General features: G+C 45.0%; 1 protein-coding gene across 1 annotated transcript in view; it reads right to left on the reverse strand.

Moving 5' to 3' along the window:
• The window catches only part of EHD3 (EH domain containing 3), a 30,284-nt gene that overhangs the window by 5,702 nt on the left and 2,904 nt on the right, over positions 1–21,678 (reverse strand). Inside the window, exons 2-3 of the mRNA XM_057374875.1 lie at positions 17,158–17,334; positions 12,380–12,477 (exon numbers count right to left, since the gene is read on the reverse strand). Of these exons, the coding sequence (XP_057230858.1) occupies positions 12,380–12,477; positions 17,158–17,334 (275 nt within the window). The remainder of the gene's footprint in view (positions 1–12,379; positions 12,478–17,157; positions 17,335–21,678) is intronic.

Consider the following 21,678-nt stretch of genomic DNA (forward strand, 5'->3'; position numbering starts at 1 on the left):
GCAGTACAGGGCATGATAAATAGCATTTGTGGAGGTCCCTAAAACAATAGTAATGACAGCAACAAAAATTACCTTCTTTCCCAGCTCTGTGGTGTTTTTTTAACCTTCTTTAAAGGCTTGGTGGGAGACTRGTTCTCTCCCTCTGCTCTGTCAGGCTCTCCTATGCTGTGTTTGGGGTTATCTGAGTCACCAGAGTGCTATACTTTGTTATGGAAAATCAGGACAGAGCAAATGTTATTTGCATTCAAATCCTTTAATATACTATTTTAATCTCGGGTTTCATGAATAAATGCATGATAATTAGTTCAGTGCTTTTTCCTCCTGCTCCCCTTTCTTTTTCTTCCTTTTTTCCTTCTGTCCCCTCTAAAACCTAGAGGGCAACCAGTGCATTCCAATCATTAGACTGGAACTACAGAAGGGAGAATAGCTGAGCTCTGATCTTGCTTTTGACACTGGCGTTTTCTTCCATATGACTAAGCAAACTGGAGTGAAATGCTGGCTCTCGTGTCAGGAAAAAAGCCTGTGTAAACTTTCTCTTCAGCTGGATAAATTGGTATTAACTTTTCGCCACTGAAAACTTTTAAACAATTTCCAAGTATTATTACTGGGCAGTGTTCTGCTTTGGTCAATTACTCCAGGAAAAGGGGGTGGCAGAATGGGGGCGTGTGAGGTGTGTGCTCTTGGATGTGGACACTTTGCCCTGCTCTCTTCCATGGGATCTACAGAAATCATAAATGAAAGAAATGATTGTCCTATGAGTGTTCTGCTCACTAGGACACAAATGTCTCYTCTAACAAGAGCAAGCAATATTGGGCCCTGGCTCTTTGCTCAGCTACATTTGATGCTGAGAACTTCAGAGAATTCAGAATTAGTATTAGCTCTGACAAAGACCTGCTGAGCATTCAATTTACTATTCTGAGAGCTGTGTACCTTGTTCAGTCCATGTGTCTGACCTCAAACACAGTCACAAGTCAGTCTTTAAAACTGAAATAAACATGGTCCTGTTCGCTTTCAGATATTAACAGCCTTTTTTAACCTTGGCTGTTAACCTCAGCTTTTCAACCTTAGGTGCTCTGGCTGCAGGGAGCTCTACTCCACTGCTCTAATTGCAAATCTGCTGCAAAGATCAGTGTGCTCTCCTAACCTGTGCTGGGGGCAGTGGCAGCAGGACAAARCTGATGCTGACACCTCATTTCGCTTGGCCTGGGTTCAGGCTGTCAGTTGCCCCTCTGCAACCAGATCAATGAATGTGCAAACAGGGACCTCCCATGTCCCCTCAAATTTTGCTAAACAGAAGGTACACAGACTTTTTGCTCACTTCTGCTCGGGYTGTACTGGAAGTCATCTGGTGTGACAGGACAGTTTACTCTTCATTTGCAGTGCTACACAGCTTGCTTTTTCATCATGGAAGCAATGAGTCAGGGTGACTKTATTTGGACGTGCTTGTGCATTTAATCTTGTCAAATCTCACGGACTTGTTTTCTTGTCAAGCTGGCACATGTTTGAATCATGACTACTTTGTCCAGTCTTTTTCTTGGGAGAATCAAGGGGAAAACAGTCATGCCCTCYAGGCTACCTTGCAATGCTGTAGTGATGTCCTGTAACAGATCACGTATATGGTTTCCTCTAACAGCAGAGGAACAGTCAATGTAATACTTCTGTTGTATTAACAGGGGCTGGGCTAAGTTGGGGAAAAGTGTCTGCACCTGACACTAAGCTCACCTTTTAGTGATTCAGTAAAAGTGGGAACTGATTATTTAAAAGAAGGGAGGTATAGAAAAGGAGTGTAATTGTAGTTTTGGTATTAACTAAGGACTTGACAGTCAGGGAGACTGACTTTAGCCCTGTGATCTGCCTTGGCTCTCAAGGTTTGTCCAAAAGTATCTTTAGGTGCTTAACTCTCATGTCTCTTATCCTGTATCAAGCCAGCATCCACATTAGCACTTATAAGGTATCTATTTCATGAGCCTCTTTTCCCCATTAACAAAAATAAATGTTGCTCTACCCAGCAAGAAAAGGAAATTAATATCTGCTCAGACCTTTGTGTATTCCCAGCTGCTACAGTAACATACAATGAGTCTTGAATGTCCCTGTGGACTTCATTAAATGTCTAGATTGATGAGCAGACTTTCTYTCCTGGCTTCTTTGCTTGTTCAGACATATTCTCCTGACAGCTGTCCTGCACATCTCCATTAAAGAGAGAATAAAGCCCTGGAGAGTAACACTTGCTGTTGACTGTTCTGACACATCACCATGRACTCCTCTGCATCCCATACTGGGATAAAAGCCCAGCATGCACCCTCCCCTTGTATGTCCCACTTGCTTTGGTGCTTAGGAATCCTCTCCTGTTGGTGCCCAGCTGAGCAAGAAACTTATCTTGTGTGTGCAGTGCTACTGATCACAGCTGCATTCTCCTGTATGGAGGTACTTGGCAGGAAAAATAAGGTGTAAGTGTATATATTTTGTTCCGAAGTGATAGAACACTATAAAGAGGGAAAAATTATCCTGAGTGTTGTATTGTTCCTTAACACACAGTATGATGTGGGACAGACCTCTGTTTACAACTCTCTGCTTGGAGTCACCGACTGTGGTGGTGTTTTCTCACACAGTGCTTAGACAATTGCTGCAAATGTGATTCATGGGGTTGACTTTTTAGTCTTGCCTTAGTGTGTAATAGATTGTTACTAAAGCATTTGGATAGCAGGATGACARTGTAAATTGCTAAGGGCAAGCTGTTAATAAAGTTGGTTAAAAATAAGGTCTTAGATTAATATTTTATTGTTTAGCTTGGAGCTTTCATTTTTTGGAGGGCTCTTCAATGGCATAGAGAAGTCAGGGCATTTTGCCTGGCTCTAGCTTGAGCTGGAGGTGCTCAACACCTGAAAGCACAAGGCTCATTCTGTAACTAAATTTAAACATTATAGCCTTGCTTTGGTTTCTTCCCTCCTGCCCCTTCTTCATTTCACAGATGCACTGGGCCTGCCTTTTTCTTCCGGCAGTTTTTTACTGAGTGAGCTTAGACCAAGAACTGATCTTCATCTACAGTCAAATTAGGAGTCTTCATAGTGTCCCTTGCTTATTCTGCTGCAAATGTGTTATGCCCCTCTACGCCTCCCTGTGTTGTAGGGTGTTGCTAAGGCCTCTCACAAAAGCAGGCAGTCACCATCKCTGATTTGGCAGTGTTTCAGGGATGGGTGAAGCTGTCCGTGGAACAGCACAGTTTTATTGTGAACTTACAGGGCAGTTGGGAAGCCATCTGCTTGCCAAAGCTGCATTAATGCAAAACCATTATTACAGGGATGCTCAGACGGAACTGTAAAGGGAAGAATTTTCTGTTCAGTTATTCCTATCTGTTTATTGTACTTGCATCCCTGTTGAAAAACATGCTGCATATTTAAACATTCTCTAACATCACTGATGCAGCTCCAGATAAGGTGAACGTGAAAATGAATTCAAATCATACAGTACTGGGAGGACAAGATGAACACGATAACTATTTTATTCAATCAGATTTTTTTCAAGGGACAGGTTTCCTTTTGACAGCATGAAAAGGACTCAAAAGACTTAACACAAAGCTGACAAGTCAGCAGGACYGTCAGTGGGTTCAGCCTACAGTGAAAATTATCTTCTTGCAGACACCCTGCCACCTAGACTTCATAAGGCAGGCTGACCTAATAAATACTTGTCTGTGCACCACTGGAATACCTGGCACCATGCATTACACCAAGATCTGGCAGGGTAYGCAATTACATTCTGTCAACTCAGATCAGGCATGATACAGACTTTATGCTGACTGTGGGAAGATGGATGATACCTGACCCAGCATAAAATCTGCCTGGCTTAACATTTTAAAGCCAACATTAAACCAGTAAGGAGTGGGCATGCACTGGTTCAGCATTTCTCACCATGTAACTACAACAGTTGTTGGTTTAGGTTTATTTTGTTTGTTTGTGCTATATTTTTTACTGGTAGCAAGCACACTACTGGTTTTCCTGTCTTGTGGAACTACAGCCGTAGGTCCTGTAGTAATGGAGTTCAGGTAGGGTTGAATGAGAACAGTCAGATCAAGAAATGCTGAAAACTGCAAAGCTGCTGCTTTGCACCAGATATCTCACAGCTTGCTGCTACTGCTGCTGTAAACTGTGCTGCTGCTTTTAGCAATTCACCTATTGCCTGTTGAATTTTAGTCACTGGGAGCTTCCTTCTTGTCTTTCTACAGCTGGTGTTATCCAAAAGATGAAAGATTTACCAGACTGTGCCGCTCTATAAAGGCAGAGTTTTATGGCAGYGTCCCTATTTGTCAAGTAGGAGACTGACTCTGATTGTCTGAGGACAACATCACAAGATGGGATAGCTGACATAGTGCACACTAACTAGAGAGGGAACAGCTCTTGGGAGATAAAATTAAATGAATGCTGATTCCAGCTATGACTTGATTTAAATTTTTGTAATTKAATTAAGAGGGTTTTGAGGCTTAGTCCAACTGGTCACAGCAATGTCCTGCCTGAAAGCCCTTCAAAGTCCAGGGAAGAAGACTTAYGTCAGAGCAAAACAAGCAGACAGCTCACACTAGAGGGGGAGAATGTGCCAGGAGGGGCAGGTTTACCCAAATGTGACAGATGGCTGTAAGCAAATGAGAAGGAAGGTCACACGATGGTCAGAAGAAGAAAATGAGGGGAGGGAGSGGGAAGTTGACACATTCCCTTGAGGACACACAAAGTGAGTGGGAAACTGGGTTGGGTGGCTGTTATGAGACCCAGAGTAATGGTGTCCTAGAGAGAAAAAGGTACTGGGTAAGGGTATGAGAGARGAAACAGCTGGGACTGGGTGGAAGAACAGTGATTTGAGCAAGTTTCTCTCAGGGTGAGGAGCTGGTAGTGCCAGCAAGGAGAGGACAGAAGGGATGATAAAAAGCAGGGGATGGGTACTGGATACACSTCACTGCAGCTCATCCTGTAACACCTTTGTAAAAAGCTGCCRTACTCCTGTCTGGAAGTGGCTGCCTTCCAAGGGAATATAAAGAGATTCCTGTAATGCATATCTGTGGGTATGTTGGGAACTAGACAGAAGTCCTTTGGGATGAAACGATTTCTTTGAATGTTGCATCCCTAATTCCTAGAGCAGGCCCCAGCTTGCCAATGACTTCTGCCTGTGCCTATACTCAAAGAAATAATCTGTCCTGGAGCTGCTGATTCAGGGCACAGGGAGCTATATCCTCCTGCCAGTGCTCCACATTTCCTCCTCTGTACCAAGAACTAATGGAAACATTAAATACGTTTTGGAGACTTTAAGGTTTCCAAAGCAAAGGTCAAAGGACTCAAAGCACAGCAAACCTCTGTTCTCAGTTAGCAATAATGCTAACATTTACATTAACCAGTACCTGGAGTGGCAGACTGTGTGGCCTTTTGCTTTCATGTTRTTTACTGCAAGGGCTTCAGGGTGGGGAAGCCACTGGGAGTGTGACAGGGCTCTTGCTTTATGTCACTGGAAAGTGAACAAAACCTCACTAGGCACATTCATAYCAGGTGGAGTAAAACTGAGGACAGCATTGTCCAGAGCTGTTTCCCTATTACAGCCATTATAGCTCCTATGTACACACAGCAGAACTTGTCCCATCTACAAATTCGTACCTCTGCCACTTGTGACAGATGGGCCTGAGTGCTACCTGGTACTTGGGCCAGTTCTGAAAATAGTTTCTAGCCAGATTTTGAGACCTCAGAAAGCACCTCAATACAGGCCAAGTTTTCCAGAGAAGTTAGTGCATAGCAGTGTTGATGTGTAGCTGGGATTCCCACAGGATTTTTAACTGTAGTATCCAAACAGAAACTGAATTTTYCTGTACTCATACTTTCAGTTCAGGAGAAACCATGTTTGAAAAGCTGGCTTGAAATGGCCACCAGTAACTGATAGCTCCCAGTGACCAGGAAACACATTCCTGCTCCATTGTTACTTAGGACGCTGAAAGAATGCATGATGGGCATAAATAATGCAAATTGATGAGATGCTGATGGCATGACKATCTTCCCTCAATGCACTAGATACTTAGAATATTTCTGGAGTGCACCCTGCACAACAAATGGACAAGCTGCACAGCTGTTCTAAAAATCAGACTTGTTTAGTAACACAAATGCTTACTGTATGTTAATAGGAATAAAAAAAAAGCACAGACCTTTGTATCTGTGCAGCCATTTAATCTGTTCTTTTACGTTTTACACTTTTTTTTTCCTTCTAGTTCTGCAACTGCAAAATGTGTCAGTATTTCCAACCCTAATCATAGAGATAGTCCCTCTGCCCTTCAGTACCAAACAAARTAGTGGTTTGGTTTTTTCAAACCCCAAATATAACCTTGACATTTTCTTTGCATGCTGCTTTCAGGTCAGAAGATTTAGGTTTCTGGCTTCATGTATTTCTAGACATAAAAATGAGAACTGTGCAGGTTTTCTGCTCATTTTTGTATTGCTTTTAAGAGGAAGTGCAGAACAGTGTGCCTGAAAGAGCTAAGTGTTTCAGTGGAACAATATGTGTTTAGTGAGACTGTGACTGTGATAAAATCAGGCAGGCTGGCAGAGAAGCTGTAACAGAGGTGAACTGGAAAGTCAAAACTAACCAGTGCACTTTCACCCTCCCAGGCAGAGTGAAATACAGAATATAAGCAAACATCACCAGTGGGGAGCATTATAGCAAATATTTGAAATGCCTCTCTTTTAGAGGCTTTCAGGGTGGATGCCTTTAGTTTGTATCATGCTGTTGCTAGCACACGTGACAAAGCTCCTCAGAAAAAATATTTTTTGTTGCCACTGTACCCTAAACAGCATTGCATGAAGTGGGAGAACATCAATTCCCTTGGTGTTTGCCTTTCCCTTCCAAGCACAGCTATTTGAGACACAGCCAGGCTGAGAGCTCTGCACTGCYCAAGACTGTTGCTATTAGCATTTTTCTTCTTGCTGTCAGGCTGGTGAGTGACTAAATGTCCCTGGTGCTGAAGTTGCTGGTCATTTGGGGATTCTGTCTTCCCAGAAGGGCGAGGCTGGTGGGTAGGGCTTTTTYCCTTGGTTATGGGATGTTTAGACTACACTGCAACTAGCAGAATGGAACTGGATGGAAAGATGAAAAAATGCTGGAATAGTGTATACTGGAAAGAAAGCCAAGGGGGAATGACACTGCCAGTTCTTATCTCCTAGCTAGGACCTTTTGGTCACTGCTAACGCAGGAAAGGGAGAAGCAGCATATAGAGGGTGAGGATGAAGTAAGTGTTCAGGATATATCCAGGAAGTACTACCGCAAAACAGGGTTCAGATACAATTGGCCAAGGCAGCACAAACTTGTCAGACTTGGATCTGCTCAGGTCAGGACAGATGTAGGTCGAGACAGATGGGCAGCAGAGCGTGTAAGGCTCAGCCCCCAGGGAGGGCACCGCCACTGAAGCACATGAGTTCCTGTTGCCAGGTGGCTCCATTAGCAGAGCAGACTGCAAAAGGTGATGAATTATGATGAATTCCTTATTCCTGCCCTGGCTCTGCTGTGCTGCATGACCTGGTCTGTGGTCCTCCCCTCTGTCCTCATTTATTTCAGTACAGTCACCCCCCCGCCTCATTTTCCCTCCCAGCAGGCTGGCCTGAGCTCATTATGTGACATCAGAACAGTGCTTTGCAAGTGGATGGTATTTGTATCATTATYGAAGTGTCAAAGCAGACAAGACCGTGCTGCTTTGGTACAAACACCTCCCCTATGGGCATCTCTGCAGCCTCATGCTCCCCTGGAAACAAAACAAAACAAAACAAAAAAAAAAAATGCATGGCAAGGGAAAAGGCAATGCAAGCATCAGTTCTTTAMACATGGACATAGATTCATGCCCCAGTCTGTAAAAAAAAAAAAATCAGAAGAGAAATGGCTGTCTTCCAGGCAAGGATAATTCAGAAGCAAAGAAGGGCAGAATGCTCCARGCCAGGACATCCTGGAAACATTTCCCAAAAGCCTGTAAATGACATCTGTGTATCCTAGGGAGTCTAGCTATTRCACCTGTGACACCGTGGGTGCTCACCACAAAGTAGTGCATGAGTCAGGAGCTCAGTAGGTCAAATCAGTCCAGGCAGCTCCTTGRCAACACGTTTTACCAGCGAGCAGCAGCAGCTGCTGTGTCAGTGCTGGTGATGTCATTGCATGTCAAAGGGATGTGGACTTCAGCTATGAGACTGAATCAGCCTCAATTGCTTGACAGGCCTAAACCTGCAGCTCCACTGGGAAACTTCATGGGCTGCTCAGTAGGGAAAGGGGGCTCTATGGTCATGCAGTCCTGGAAGAGATCCAGCACAGAGCTTTGTTTCCTGGGATTATACAGCATTCCTTGGAGCAAAGGTTGGTAGCCATTGCAAAGCCCTGCTGCTGGCTGTAGGAGGCTGACGGCTGCTAGCACTAAMACCAGCACCCTGTGTTTGTGAACACACTGGCTGTGAAGGGGAAGGGACTGCCAGATCTCTCATCTTTAACATGGCAGTGAATTTAATTCAGARATGACTTCAGACAAATGTAAAGCTTCAGAACCTGGACTTGGCCCCTGAATCAATCCTTTAAACCCTGTTCCTTTGCTCCTGCCCTTTGAAACACAGATGCAATMACAGGAACAGCAATTRCTTTGAAGTTCAGGGGTATAAGGTGGCTCTCATTGCTAAGCTTTGACAGCATGGTATTCTGCTAAGCTGACACTGTATGGATTAGCTAATGCTCCTGATGTCTAATGGGGAAAGAGACGKACTTGTGATGTTCTCACTGAGAGGGATTTGCTATTTTTAGAAATGCTGCCAGTTCTCATGGGATGGGCAGGCTGGGAAAGCCTGCCACATCTTTTACATCTTTACTTTCCCCCTCAATTTATGACAGAATGGTGCTTTACTAGCCCTGACCATCACAGGCACCCCAGCCTGAGGGTTTCAGAACCTACTACTAGYAATGGGGGTAAGAAGAGCATTCCTGTTTTGAGAAGTTAAGAAASTTTAGGGTCTCTTGGAAAACCTCTGTAAGACTCCCTCAGGTATTGCTTCATTCCCAAGTGAAATCTGAGCAGGCCAGGAAGGTATAGAAGCAGCAGAAGAATTTTGTTGTGTCAGCAGTTTTTAGCCCTGTCTTGCTTTTTGCCTAGAAACCATGTTACTGCTCTATCTGCCTCCAGAACCGACTTGATAATGAGATCAGCTGGCTTGTAAGTTTGGTGGCAAAGGTGCCAGCCTCACCACTTTTTYCTACTCCTCTCCCATGGGAGCAGGGTGGTGAGTACACCCTGTCAAACACCTTGAGATAAGCTCAGGCCAATGCCTGGCAGCAGCCSTTCCTAAACACAAGCACCTCAGCACTCTTGACTCTTCCTGTTGCCTGTAGAGAGAAATTGCTGGAGTTGTCCCAGCCTCAACAAAGCCATGTTCAGCTAAACCAGATGAAGATCTTTTCCTGTAGCTATTGCAAGGTCATCTAACCTGGCTCACAYGACCAGTTTCAGTCTGTCCTGGATGTAAATGGTGACCAAGGAAGATCCCACCTACACTGTACTTTTAACTGTTGTGATTGGACCAGCTGACAGGTTGTGATAGCCCCCTTGTCTGGCTGGAGGTACAGCAGAGCAAATTCCTGGGGTGGCAGGATGAGCAGGAGATGGCTGTACTCCATTGAGAGGTGCTCCTGACAAAAGGGTTGAATGGTCACATAGTGTAGTCACAGGGTCTGTGTGCCAATTTTCTGCCCTAAGGGCACTTAATTGCAGGAGGGGCAGAAAAGTTGTCCAGGAAGAACCTGTTCTACATTCTGAGACAGGCCTCCAGTTCTATAAACAGGTATAGCGTGCAAAAATGTACAGAATTGGGACTCCCCTTTAGCCTCCTCAGCTGTTTCCAAATGTTTGCAGAGGCATTGTGGTCTTGGSTTAAAGTACACCAGTGACTTTCCTAACTGTGCAGCTGTGCATCAGCAKGTTCTGGCATTGCTACCATCTATTAGGGTAGCTGCARGAARCAMAGAATTGTTTAGGTTTGAAAAGATCTTTAAGATCATTGAATCCAAYCATAAACCCAGSAGCACTGGYCTCAGCCCATTGATCTGTCTCATCKATTCCAATCTCTCCACAGATTCCTCTGCWGAACCTTCTTACCCTCCAGCAGATCAACAYTCCAGCCCAGCTTGGTGTCATCTGTAAACTGGCTGAAGGTGCTCTTAATTCCCTTGTTGATAAAGATATCAAACATAACTGGTGCCAGTGCTGGGTCCTGGRGAACACACACTTGTGACTGGCTTTCAACTGGATTTGACTCCCTTCATCACCACTCTTGGACAGGCCATCCACCCAGCTCTGCACTCAGGTAAGAGTGCACCCATCTAAGCCACGAGCAGCCAGTTTCTCCACAAGAATRCTAAGGGGAAAAGGGTCACAGGTTTTACTACAGTTTAGGCAGGCAACATGCTCAGCCTTACCCCCATCCAGGAAACGGGTCACCTTGTCATAGGAGATCAGGTTGGTGAAGCAGGACCTGCCTTTCATGAACTTGTGTTCCCTGGCCTGACCCATGATGGCAATGATCAGCTCCATGACCTTTGCCAGCACTGAGGTCAGACTGACAAGCTCTAGAATGGGGCATCAAGGCCCACTGGAAAGCTGACAGAGAATTTTTTTGCAAAAGGAGCAGCAAGAAGTGGCAGTGTATTTTGAAGRAGGGTATTTTTAGCTCTATAAAYAGCTGAAGATTGGAAAATCTTGCRATATATTATTTGAATTACAGAGGAGATTTGGAAAAGGGGTTTGAAATGGGTCCATTTTGATTCACCTATGCTTTCTTCTGTTTTTTTATTTAATAACAAAAATTTTTCTTTCTAAGCAGGTTTCCTTCACTGTGATAGTTGCATAGGAGATCTGTTTTCTTTCAGTGGCATTTTTTGACTGAAAAATGTTTATACCACATAATAGAATTTTCCATAACACTCCCTGCTGAGGGGAATGCTTGCACAGCATATTTTTCAACCTTCTGATGAAGGCTGGGGCACCTTGGAATTTCTGATCCCCTAGCAGTGCAGAGGCCCACAYTGAGAAAGGTTAATGTGAGTTTTAAACTTGCTGTAGCTGTGCTTTATTGACACTTCTTTGCTAGCTCAGATTCCTGTGGTGGAAAATCCCCGCAAAACAAACAAGACCTGGCTCTGAGCAAGGTGGCTGATTAATCAAAAGAGAAAACATAGTTTCCAAGAAAAATTTCAATGCAAAATTGTCATAAAACYTGCAAAGTCATGAGTCATCCGAAATATTATGGGACAGAACATGGAAATACGGGAAAGACCTCAGCATCTGGTGTAGAGCCTGTGTATTGTTAATAGGCAGTGTGCATGAGAACTCGTCTTTCTCAAACCTGAATGCTGAGTTTACTACTCTTGGCTTTCTTCCAATGAAATGATGCATAGCTCCCAGCTTTACCTAAGGAACCTTCCAGAAATGCAAGCTGTGCCACCATCACCTTACACAGAGCAAGAAARTGACCACACATGTCAGGTTTGAAGYATAMAGATGTTGCCCACTTCARAGGGYGAGTCTGAGAGTGACCTCAGAGGTTCAGTGAGGGACTCTATGCTATTCATCAGCTCTATTTACAAGGATCCGTGGTGACAGGACAAAGGGGAATAGCTTGAAACTGAAAAAGGGTAGGTYTATATTGGATATTGGGAAGAAATTGTTTACTGTGAGGGTGGTGAGACACTGGAACAGGTTGCCCAGAGAACTTRTGGATGCCTCAYCTCTGGAAGTGTTCAAGGCCTGCYTGGATGGGGCTCTGAGCAATCTGGTCTAGTGGAAAGASGCCCTGTCYGTGGCAGGGGGTTGGAACGAGAGGAACTTTAAGGTCCCTTAAAACYCAAACTACTGTAGGATTTYATGATTTARTGTCCACAGGATTTCCRGATTCCCCACTGCAATRAGGAACTTGGGTGCCAATGRCTCCTTAAACCCAATCCAGTCCTGCACTAGATTTAGGAAGCCTGGACAGTGCAAGAAACCAGGYTGATTACAATGGGGGCCTTGGCTATGGATCATCAGTAAGCCACTGAAAGCAAGCTTTTCCTGCAAAGCAGATGGGTATTAATTGACTCTGATAGAAATCTCTTCCATGGGGAAATACTGGACTGTGACATAGGTACTGCGGGCCTTGTCAGCAGCCTTCCCTGAAAATATTTCAATTCTCTGCAGGAGATTAAAAATGTCCCTTTGGTCTCCATTTGCAAAGTCATGTCGTGGCTCTGAGAGGTTCCTACCACTGCTTTTATCCACAGCTTGTCTCGTTTGAAGTGAAACTCTTATAGAGTTCCTTTGGTTTTCACAGCTGTCATTTAGAAGAGAACTGAACTTGGGACTTACCTCTGCTAATTCTCTGCTTTTCTCCAGAAAGGATTCCTGGCGTATCAATGACGCTGATGCTTTCTAATACAGGATTAGGTAGCTGGGCACAGACGAACCTGTGTGGAAAAGAAATGTGTTAAAAAAATGGCACAACATACTTATGAGATGCTGAACATCACAGGCAGCATGGGACAAGCCAGACTGATCTTAAGTCTTTGGCTGGAGCTTAGAGCTACWGTTACTTCAAGAAGAAAGAGACTAGAACTAAGCACTTTTCTCTGTTTGCTGGCTCTGGAACATGGRTCTCAGTCATGACAGGTTTTAAATATGGGCTCCCCAAAAGTGAATTATGAAAACATTTGGGTTTTCATTTATGCACTGTTTAGATTTTAACAAGAAGTGGTATTTGTTTTTCTTTGCTTAAGCATTCCCTGAACTCAAGTGAACTGAAATAACTTGGTTTAAAAAAAATCAGCAATGCTGTAGGACCTTTGTTCTCTTTCAAATCTGGTTTTAAACAGAAAAAAAGTGTGCTATTATTGCACCACTGAAGTACTAAAGCATAGGCAGTATGAGATTTCAAGAGGTTGCTTAGYCTATCCTGCCTCAAGGCAGGTTCAATCAGGTTATTTGTCTAAAGTGTTCTTCAAATCCGTAACAATGCAGCAACAACCACCATTTGCTGGGAGCCTACTCCATTACTTAATAATCTTTACAGTAAACCCTCTTTTTTAATGGTTAATCTAGATTTCCTATGCTATAATGCCCCTCAGGTCACAAACACAGTAGATGTGGAAAATTATTTTTCCCATTTTGTCACAATGGACACTATTGTCATTCTGCTCCTCTTGGTCTTTCCGCTATAGAAAAGAGTTAGGTGGTTGTTTTTCCTTTTTCCTATCTCTTCCAGTTCTCTCTAGCTGCCTTTCCAGCWCATTTCTAAATCCCTGAAGACCCTTGCAGCCTTCCTGTGGGTCTTCTCAAACTGCTCCACATATTTTTTCAGGCATGATGCCACAAGCTGACATACTCCAGCCCTGGCCCTGCTAGTGGTGAGCAGAGAGGATGGATTGCTCCTTATCTCTTACATGTGACAGTCCTGTTTATACATCTCAGTGAAATGTTTGTTTTTTCAACAGCAGTATCACACTGTTAACTCACATTCAGTTTGTRATTCTCTGCTCCCCCTTCTGCAGCTCCATTTATGTGTAATTGCTCTTTAGCTAGTTGTTCCCCATTCTTTATCTATGCAAGTCACTGCCTAAGAAGAGTCACTTGTGCTCTGTGGGCTGCAGCTCATCTATTTCAGTTGCTAGTAACAGCAAAGGACAGTAAAAGCCTATCTGCTTCTGTAGCTCMTGGTAGCATTTCATGGATAGCCTTTTTGTGATGGCATTCCAGGCAGCTCTAAGTGTGTATGTGTGTACATATGCATATTAATAGGGTGGTGTGATTTTCAGGCACAAAAAACATGTTACTGTGGGAGGAGGCAGAACCACAAAGGATGGGGGTTGGCACAAGGACCACTCAGTGCAGCCAAGGCWGATGGGGCCCTGTAGTGTTCTGATGAGCCTCTGGTTCTGCTRAAGCCTCTGCACCTCTGAATTCCCCCAGATTGCTACAACCCCACCCCAATTCTTCTACTTGCATGATTCCAAGATTTTAACAACAGTGAATCCTCATGGGTTAAAGAGTGTCTCCTCCCCTAAGCTGTCAGCTATTTCAGACCACTTATTACAGCTTCCCACATACACAGCTTGGCAGGTGGCAACAGGGAGCATTTCTGAATGTGTAATACCTCATATCAAATAGGGGGACTGAYTTGATTATCCTGTTGAGTGCCAGACACAGCAGCACAGAACAAAAGGCTGAGGAGGTCATGTTATTCCCTYGTCCTGCCAGCCCAGGTTTGCTCTCCATTGTTACAGCCCTGAGTATTCCTTGTGCTGTAATATCAAATGGGGCAGGGGGATTTTCCACCAGTTTGTCTAGGAAAAGTACTCCACAGGAGATTTCATATGTAAGGTCAGAGGCCAGCATGAGTGAGTGCATTCTGGCTCTGCTGGCAAAGTTAAGGCTGCTGCCTTCCTGCAGGACCTCAGGGAGCATGACCTAATTCTGTTTGGGGCCATATGAAGGGAAGAATGTGGTGCCAAACTACAGTTTCATTACATCTACAGACAGAGCATAGGGCAGAAGGAGCAACCTGTTATCCATGTCTCCTCTTGCTCAGAAGACAAAACCAGAACTCACTCCACCTTAGAGTCCCAAAACAGACTTTGGGGAAGGGGAAATTCTTGCAACCTAGTCAATGTGATATCAAAGTAATGGGTGAAAATTCCTGATTTTGCTCCAGGCCCTTGGTGCCAAACAGGTCTTCCTGATAACAAGGTGCAACCTCTAATCTCTCTGGAATCTTCCCAGACRTGGGGTTTGGCCAGCAGAGCTGGAKAAAGGAAAACAAGCCCTTCTCTCAGTGCCCAGGAACAACCTGGGGCAAGGAGATCAGACAAAAGACAGGATTCTTCAGACCTGCTATCCTCCTTTCAGCCCTGGGCAGCCCTATCTCCCAGTTAAGGGCAGGCGCTCCATCTCCAGGGATGAAGGGAAGGAGAACACAGATTCGCTGAGCAGCACAATTCGCTTGTCTCCCAGCCAAATCCTGACTGTACCAGTCTTCCCTTGATTTCTAGAAAGCGACAGATCCCAATCTCTGCTGGGGAAGGAGTCCCAGCTAAGGGTGRACGATCACTCCTAGACCAGMAGGCTCTGCACCCCACAGGACACAGTGCTGTGGGCTGCCAYCTCTCAGCCAAGACCAGCTTGGCCCATGTCAATGCTACTGCCTCATGTTGCTCCACTCCTTTCCACTGATGCCCACAGTCAAGTGTTACCTTTACCAATCCATGGGCAAAGCCAGCTTTGCCCATGGYCACTCTTATCTCATATGAGAGGTGTGGCTCCTGGAGATTAGCTCCCTTCTGCAAATTTCTTGCACACAGCCTCCTAGCTGAGGTCAGGGCCTTGGCATATACATAGCAGCAGGAAGATASGTGGAAGGCAGAGACAGCTCTGCTTGTCTCTAGACAAGAAACCAGGCCCACTGGAGACGTGTGGATTGCTTGATCTCGTCCAGTGGGTACACCAGGACTTATATCTGCTAAACTTCTGGCTCTCTGAGTCAAATCTTGCATATGTTTAATTCCTAATTAGCTGGGCATTAGCATCTGCATTTTCAGCACTGCGCTGCTCACACTACTGAGCTAGATACCCTTAGTGTGTCTCCTCTGTAAGTTTAGAAATCATTACCCCCCCCTTTCTTCCTGTCAGCAACAAAAAGATGTCATTAGCTGCTGTGGCYACTCCCTGCATTGCTAGAAGGACTTATGCTGCTGCTTAATCACTGCTGTGTCACTCTGCCCTGCTGTCCTCACAGGCACAGGCTTGACTCCTTCCTCAGGAGAAGGAAGAGTAGAAGTATAACAGCACAGCATGATACAGGGAACTGGGTTAATGCATGCAGAGCTCTCTTGCTGTATCAGGGGCAAATTGCCCTTTCAGGACACATCCATCAGGCTAGTTCAGAAGTGTTTGCATTTTTGCCCCCATGCCTGGCCTAATGTACTGTCTCYGCAGTGAACTGTCTGCCAGCTGTGGCTGTTCTTGGCTATCAGCTGAGCTGCTCTGAATTTTGTCCTCTTCATCTACAATCTTTGCACTCCAAGAAAGAGGCCTGTTATTTTCTTAGGGCAAATCACCTTTCTGCCCTGGTGCAGGGAGTGGGCAGTCACCTGACCTAACTGTTGGTCAGGTGCAGATGTTCTGGTCACAAACTTTTCAAAGTCTCTCTGGTGCACGATCATGTTGATGTATGTGAATGATGGTCCTGTGCAGTGATCGGATACTGCTTCCAGGCACTGTGAGGCTCTCCACACAGCAGTGACTCCAGCTAAGTCACTCTCCTGCCAGCAAGCCTCTCCCYATGCTTCTCTGCAGGTCCCTTCCCTGCCTTGCTGCAACCTATGCCAGCACTTGTGTAGTCAGAACTGGTAGGAGATGCTCCACACTCTGGACAGTCATTCTCTAAGCTCGGAAGACAGAACGGGAGCCAGAGCCCAGCCCAGCTTTTCTGGCTGTTTGGCTGAGCAGCTGCCATGTTTCCAGTGTCTCCCACACTGCCTTAGCAGGGAAGGCGTTGATGAGGGGTGTAGTCAGTTTGTTGYCTTCTGCAGCACAGTTTGTGCTCATCTAGGATATGGGTGTGTGCTGCTGGCTTCCTGCAAGGCCTAAATCCAAAACTCTGTGTGGTTGGGCTGGGTCTAGGGGATGGAAAGGTTAGAGCCCTCATGTCACAGAGCCACTGTCCAAACACCCAGCTACTATTTTTTACAGGAAACACATTAAAGCGACCATCAATTTGCACCTGAGGTTTTATGTATACGGCATGGGAATGGAGAGAGCCTTATGYTGATTGTAAATGGAAGAAGATAGAAATACTGAAGCAGGGGACAGCAAGTGTAATGATGATATTTGCCTCTAGTCTCCTGTAGGATGGACTTAGGCTGTGATGTCATTTTTGTTTTGTTTGTTCAAGTAAAATGAAGATTTGTCCTACTTGAATTTGTTTATCAGCCCTCCAGTAAATGACTTAGGTGCATCTGGTAGGACYGGATTGGCTTTGCATCAGCCATGTGGATGGGAGGAAAAGAAGTGCCTTACCCCTTTACACTACCTGCTATGCTGCTCCTTGGGTTCTAACTTTACTCTCCAGAACAAATGAGTTCTTGAGTACTGACCTGTTCAAAAAGGCATTGCCAAAGGCGTTGAGTTTCCTGAAYGGTTTTTTGGGATCCACCACCAACGCGTTTCCAGGAACAATTCCTTCCACATCTCCTTGCATAACTGCTATAAAGGAGTCCGTTGTAGGCTCCGGTCCAATCCTCATCCCTGGGAAATCCTGCTCCAGCAGGTACCTGTAGGTGAAAAAACAGGGTGTGGGCACAAGACATAAGCTGCCTAAGTCCTAAATGAGTTGTACTGAGGATTGCAGTGTAATTATGAAGCKCAAGAGCATGGATCCTTCCGAGACTATTTTTAGCACTGTTGCTGAATCGTTTGATAAATGTCTTGGTAGCTTTTCTACWTAGGATCTCAACATTAAAAGCTCACTTAAGGTGGATTAAGAAATTGAGATGATTATAGCTGCTGGGAACAGATTCTCATCACGTTGCATCATTTTGTGCACTTCAATCCTCAAGACATTTGGAACAGACTTAGCACAGCAAAGTAAAAACAGCAGTTCACTGCAATCACAGAGTTAATCCTGAAACCTTASTGGCTCTCGGTGCCAATATCAATTACTTCACTGCTGCTCATTTCAGCAGACTCATCCAACTAATGCGYTTAGCCCCCAGTCCCAGTCAGTTGCTTAAAAGCCAACTTCCCTGCACYTGACTGAAGACTCAGGTCTATGTCTTTGTGTGGTTCTGAAATGCAGCTACAAGTCTGCACTACMAACGGCTCAAGCATATTGAGCACTGCGCACGTGGGTGGGGGAGTCTATTCCAAGCTATATAGTGAGGCAGATAGCACAGTAAGTACAGCATTCCTTCTTATTTCCTGAAGGTACAGCCTGGCAAATTTCAGGGAAAGATAGTTACTCATGGGGCTGTAGGACTTTGACTARGACCTGGCAGCACATCCTCACCTACCCTGCCAAATTTAGGGTGGGTCAATGATATGTGCATGGGACAGTTCCCTTTGGTTCACAGAGATGCCAAATGCCATCACTGAGGCCAGGTTTGTGCTTGCGTTTGTGCACGTGGGTGCACAAAACCACCTGCTGATCCTGTGCTGAAAACTAAGACCATTATGGCCATGTGGTTTTTAGAGGGTAACTAGAACCGGTTTAGCCCTCAGGGTGGGATGGTGTCAGAGGTAAGTGACAAGTGATAAGCTGTGGCTAGTTACATAGAATAAAACGACTACCAGATTATGGAGGTTAGTACGTTGCCTGTTGCCAGAGGGTAGCTGGCACTCTCTTCCATTGCTTTGACCTAATCTTTAGTAGTTAGATAAATGYAGAATTCCTGTGATATTAAAAGTAGATTATGGGGACGTGGAAAAGGAAACAGGAGAAGGACTGGAGATTATTTTCATGAATGATATGTCTAAGCACTAGCATTGATTCACTCAGGTGAATCTGAGTGAGTGAAGTCCCTGTGTGAGGGACTGTAGGACCATTAGCATGAAAGCTTGTGATAACTTTATAGGGGTTCTTGCTTTCACTGTCATTTTTACATAGGTAATCACTAACAAGTTTTTAAAGAGCAACAAAAACAAAAAAGTTGTGAAGCCTACTAATTGACACCATGTCAGCAAACGTGTCTTCAGTTACTAAAGGGCAAGGCCAAATCAAGTGGATCAAGGTGAAMCTACCAAATATATACCCAGGACAGATCACTGCTACTTATGTGGCTTGGTACACACTCATAATGCATCAAGAATATCTCCAGAAATGATGTCTATAACTCCCTTAGGAGCTGACCACACCTCCTTTATGGTGCATTATCATGTACTTTCTTGTATCTTTTGCCCAAAGTTATTTCCATGTCCCATGCTCACCCGAAGGCCACCAGAAGTGACTCTTCTTAATTGCAGGAACTCTGACATGCAACTGCTGCTGTTGAGCACCTCCCAAAAGATCTGAAACAATCCAGGAAGAGAGCAGCTCTCTTACCTGTACTAGGGTAGATAAATCCTATCTATCCCCCTAATGTGGGGGTTTCTCAAACTTTCCTGTAAAAGTGGGTCATTATTCAACAAAAGTGGATTGCAGGTGGTGCTGGTGTGTGCCACCTCTCTGACTGGTGATCACAATACACCTTCCTGGCAGCTACAAAAGCTCTTCTCTAGCATGAAGCACCTGAGAACAAGGAGGAGCTACTTTTCTCCCACCAAGGGCTCTGTAGACTATCATATGAATGTTCTTGACTCAATTCCCTGGAAAGCTCTTTACACTGACACAGCTATTTGCTAGGTTAGAAGCCACTTGGTCAGACTCTGAAAACTAAGCTTGTGCCTTCTAAATGCCAATTCAAACATTAGCCCCTGATGGACATTGCTCTCAAGGCAGTAGTCTTACACAGATGGGAATTCATTGAATCCATAGAAATAAATCTTTGAATTCTCCCCTTGCAAATACTAGAGAGAAAAGAAATAGGCAGTGTTAACTAACTGTTAAATGAAACAAGTGCAGTGTTTTTGAAAAAGGCCCCTTACTCCCAGTGTCAGGTTGCAACTTTGCTGTAACAATCACACAATCTTTCCTTTTTACAGGTTTGAGATGCACATGTAAAATGACAACTTTTGAGCAGTAGTAAAAAATAGCTGGGTTGGTGGGGTTGTTTGTTATTTATAGACAAAGCTTCCCAGAAAGTCTAACYAAAAGTCCTGTGTGTAATAGCAACACTCCTCCAGACAGCCTGCTTGAAAGAATTTTATCACAGCTCCACTCAGCTAATGTTTCAAAGCATYTTTTTGTTTATTTCTTGTGTAAGACTTAAAAACATACAAATGAAACATCCCAACAAAAGCACTCTCATACAGAAGTAGCTACACACCAATGTTATTGACTTAATGTGCAACAAGTGGTATGAMACCAGAGAGATGAAGATTTGTACTGCCCACTATCACAACATCTATTTTAAGTGAGGCCTCTCTGGGAGATTCGGGTACATTGTGCAGCAGGGTGTCAGCAGCACAAGAATCTCATTGTGCAAAGGACAAATACAAGGGGTTGTATTGACACTGCCTGATGGGGGGAAGGAACTTCTGCTCGGCAGTGACACAGGCTACCCTGGCTACCAAAGGCAAGCTAGAGAACACATGCAATTGTCACATTTGTGGGGATTTCTGGGAGAGAAGAGCAAACAATAGCTGTGGAAAGCACCAACCACCAGCAAGCAATTTCCCCGCCAGTGCTGCATGCCTTAAGCTAAGCTGCTGAACACCTTTAACAGCCTGGGGGAATGATGTCCAGCCAGGTGTTAGGGAAGTCTGCAGAGCACCCCAGGCAGGAGGGGAATAGGTTTTTTATGACCTATTTTTAGGTTTTTATTTCTCTGCTTTCTGGAGAAGTGTCTGTAGTCAGTAGGTGGCTGGAAGCATCAWGCTGTTTGCCCATTTCAGGCCTTTTCCTGGTAAGGGACAGGGGCAGGAAAGCTGTGTTAGTGGCAGCCCAGCTTGGGGTCCCCTTTCCCAGGTGGATTTAGAGACCGTAAGGAGCTGCCGAGCTCCCTGGGCAGGAGTGCCGCAGGATGTGGGGGAAGGGGCTGCTTGCCCGTGATGAGTCATGCAGGAGCCCTGCAGGATGCTGCTGAGTGTGGCAGCAGAGGTGATGCCGAGCAGTAAAGGGAAGAAGGGCAGAGCAGGAGGAAATGGTGACAACTGCCTGATGCAGGCAGAGATGAAAGGTTCAGGGCCACACGGGGAGGTCACGCCAGAGCTCTGCATGTTGCCTGTGACAGTGTGGWGAGGCCAGGACGTGTAAATGATTAGCTGTAGGAGGAAGGGGTGGCTACACCAGAAAAGCAAGCTATGTTGACAGTCAGTAGGGCTCTGGCAGGCTTGTTTATTTTATTAGCAGGATGGCTGGACTCGAGCCAGGATTATTTTTAGAAATGACCAAGGAATCTAAGTTAATTAGGAGAGCAGCGTTCTGTCCTGTATTCCCACCATCTTACAGGAAACATAAAAGGCAATAACGTTACAAAGGCAGGCTCCASTTAGAGCCTGCTGTGGTTGTCAGATATTCCCAGGTACAAGTATTGCCTTGCCCTAACCAACAGAGACTTTCAGCCCCAACCCTGTCTGCGGAAAAGTGTCAGCCAAATGTATGCTGAGGAGAGAAATGGGAGTGAACACAGAGGGATGATACAGCAGGAATGGAAAAGCTGTAGTTAGTAATGCTACACCTTTCACACAGCAGAGAAAAGGCACGGTTCTGTGTTCCTGTAAGCAGAAGAGGGAACATCCTGGTTCCACTACAAACAAGCCATGCTTTGGTCTCGCTTCACTGGCTTTGACCCACACAACTCACCTCCCTCTTCCCTGGCTCAGCCTCTAGGAATGGTTCTCGCTGCTGACCTTGACTGTCTTTTTTCTGCCATTAGCTCCTGACAAGAGAGCAGCCTCACTGCACAGTGCTGCAGCTTAGGTGCTTCAGAGCTTTGCATTTCTTCCTCGTTTCACCTCATATTCCCAAAAACAAGGAAAGAGGTTTGGAAGACAGACATTCCTGAGGTAGGTGACTAAGG

The sequence above is a fragment of the Malurus melanocephalus genome, unplaced genomic scaffold (genome assembly GCF_030028575.1).
Source record: "Malurus melanocephalus ecotype Western Australia unplaced genomic scaffold, MMel_1.1 scaffold_235, whole genome shotgun sequence".
Classification (NCBI taxonomy): domain Eukaryota; kingdom Metazoa; phylum Chordata; class Aves; order Passeriformes; family Maluridae; genus Malurus; species Malurus melanocephalus.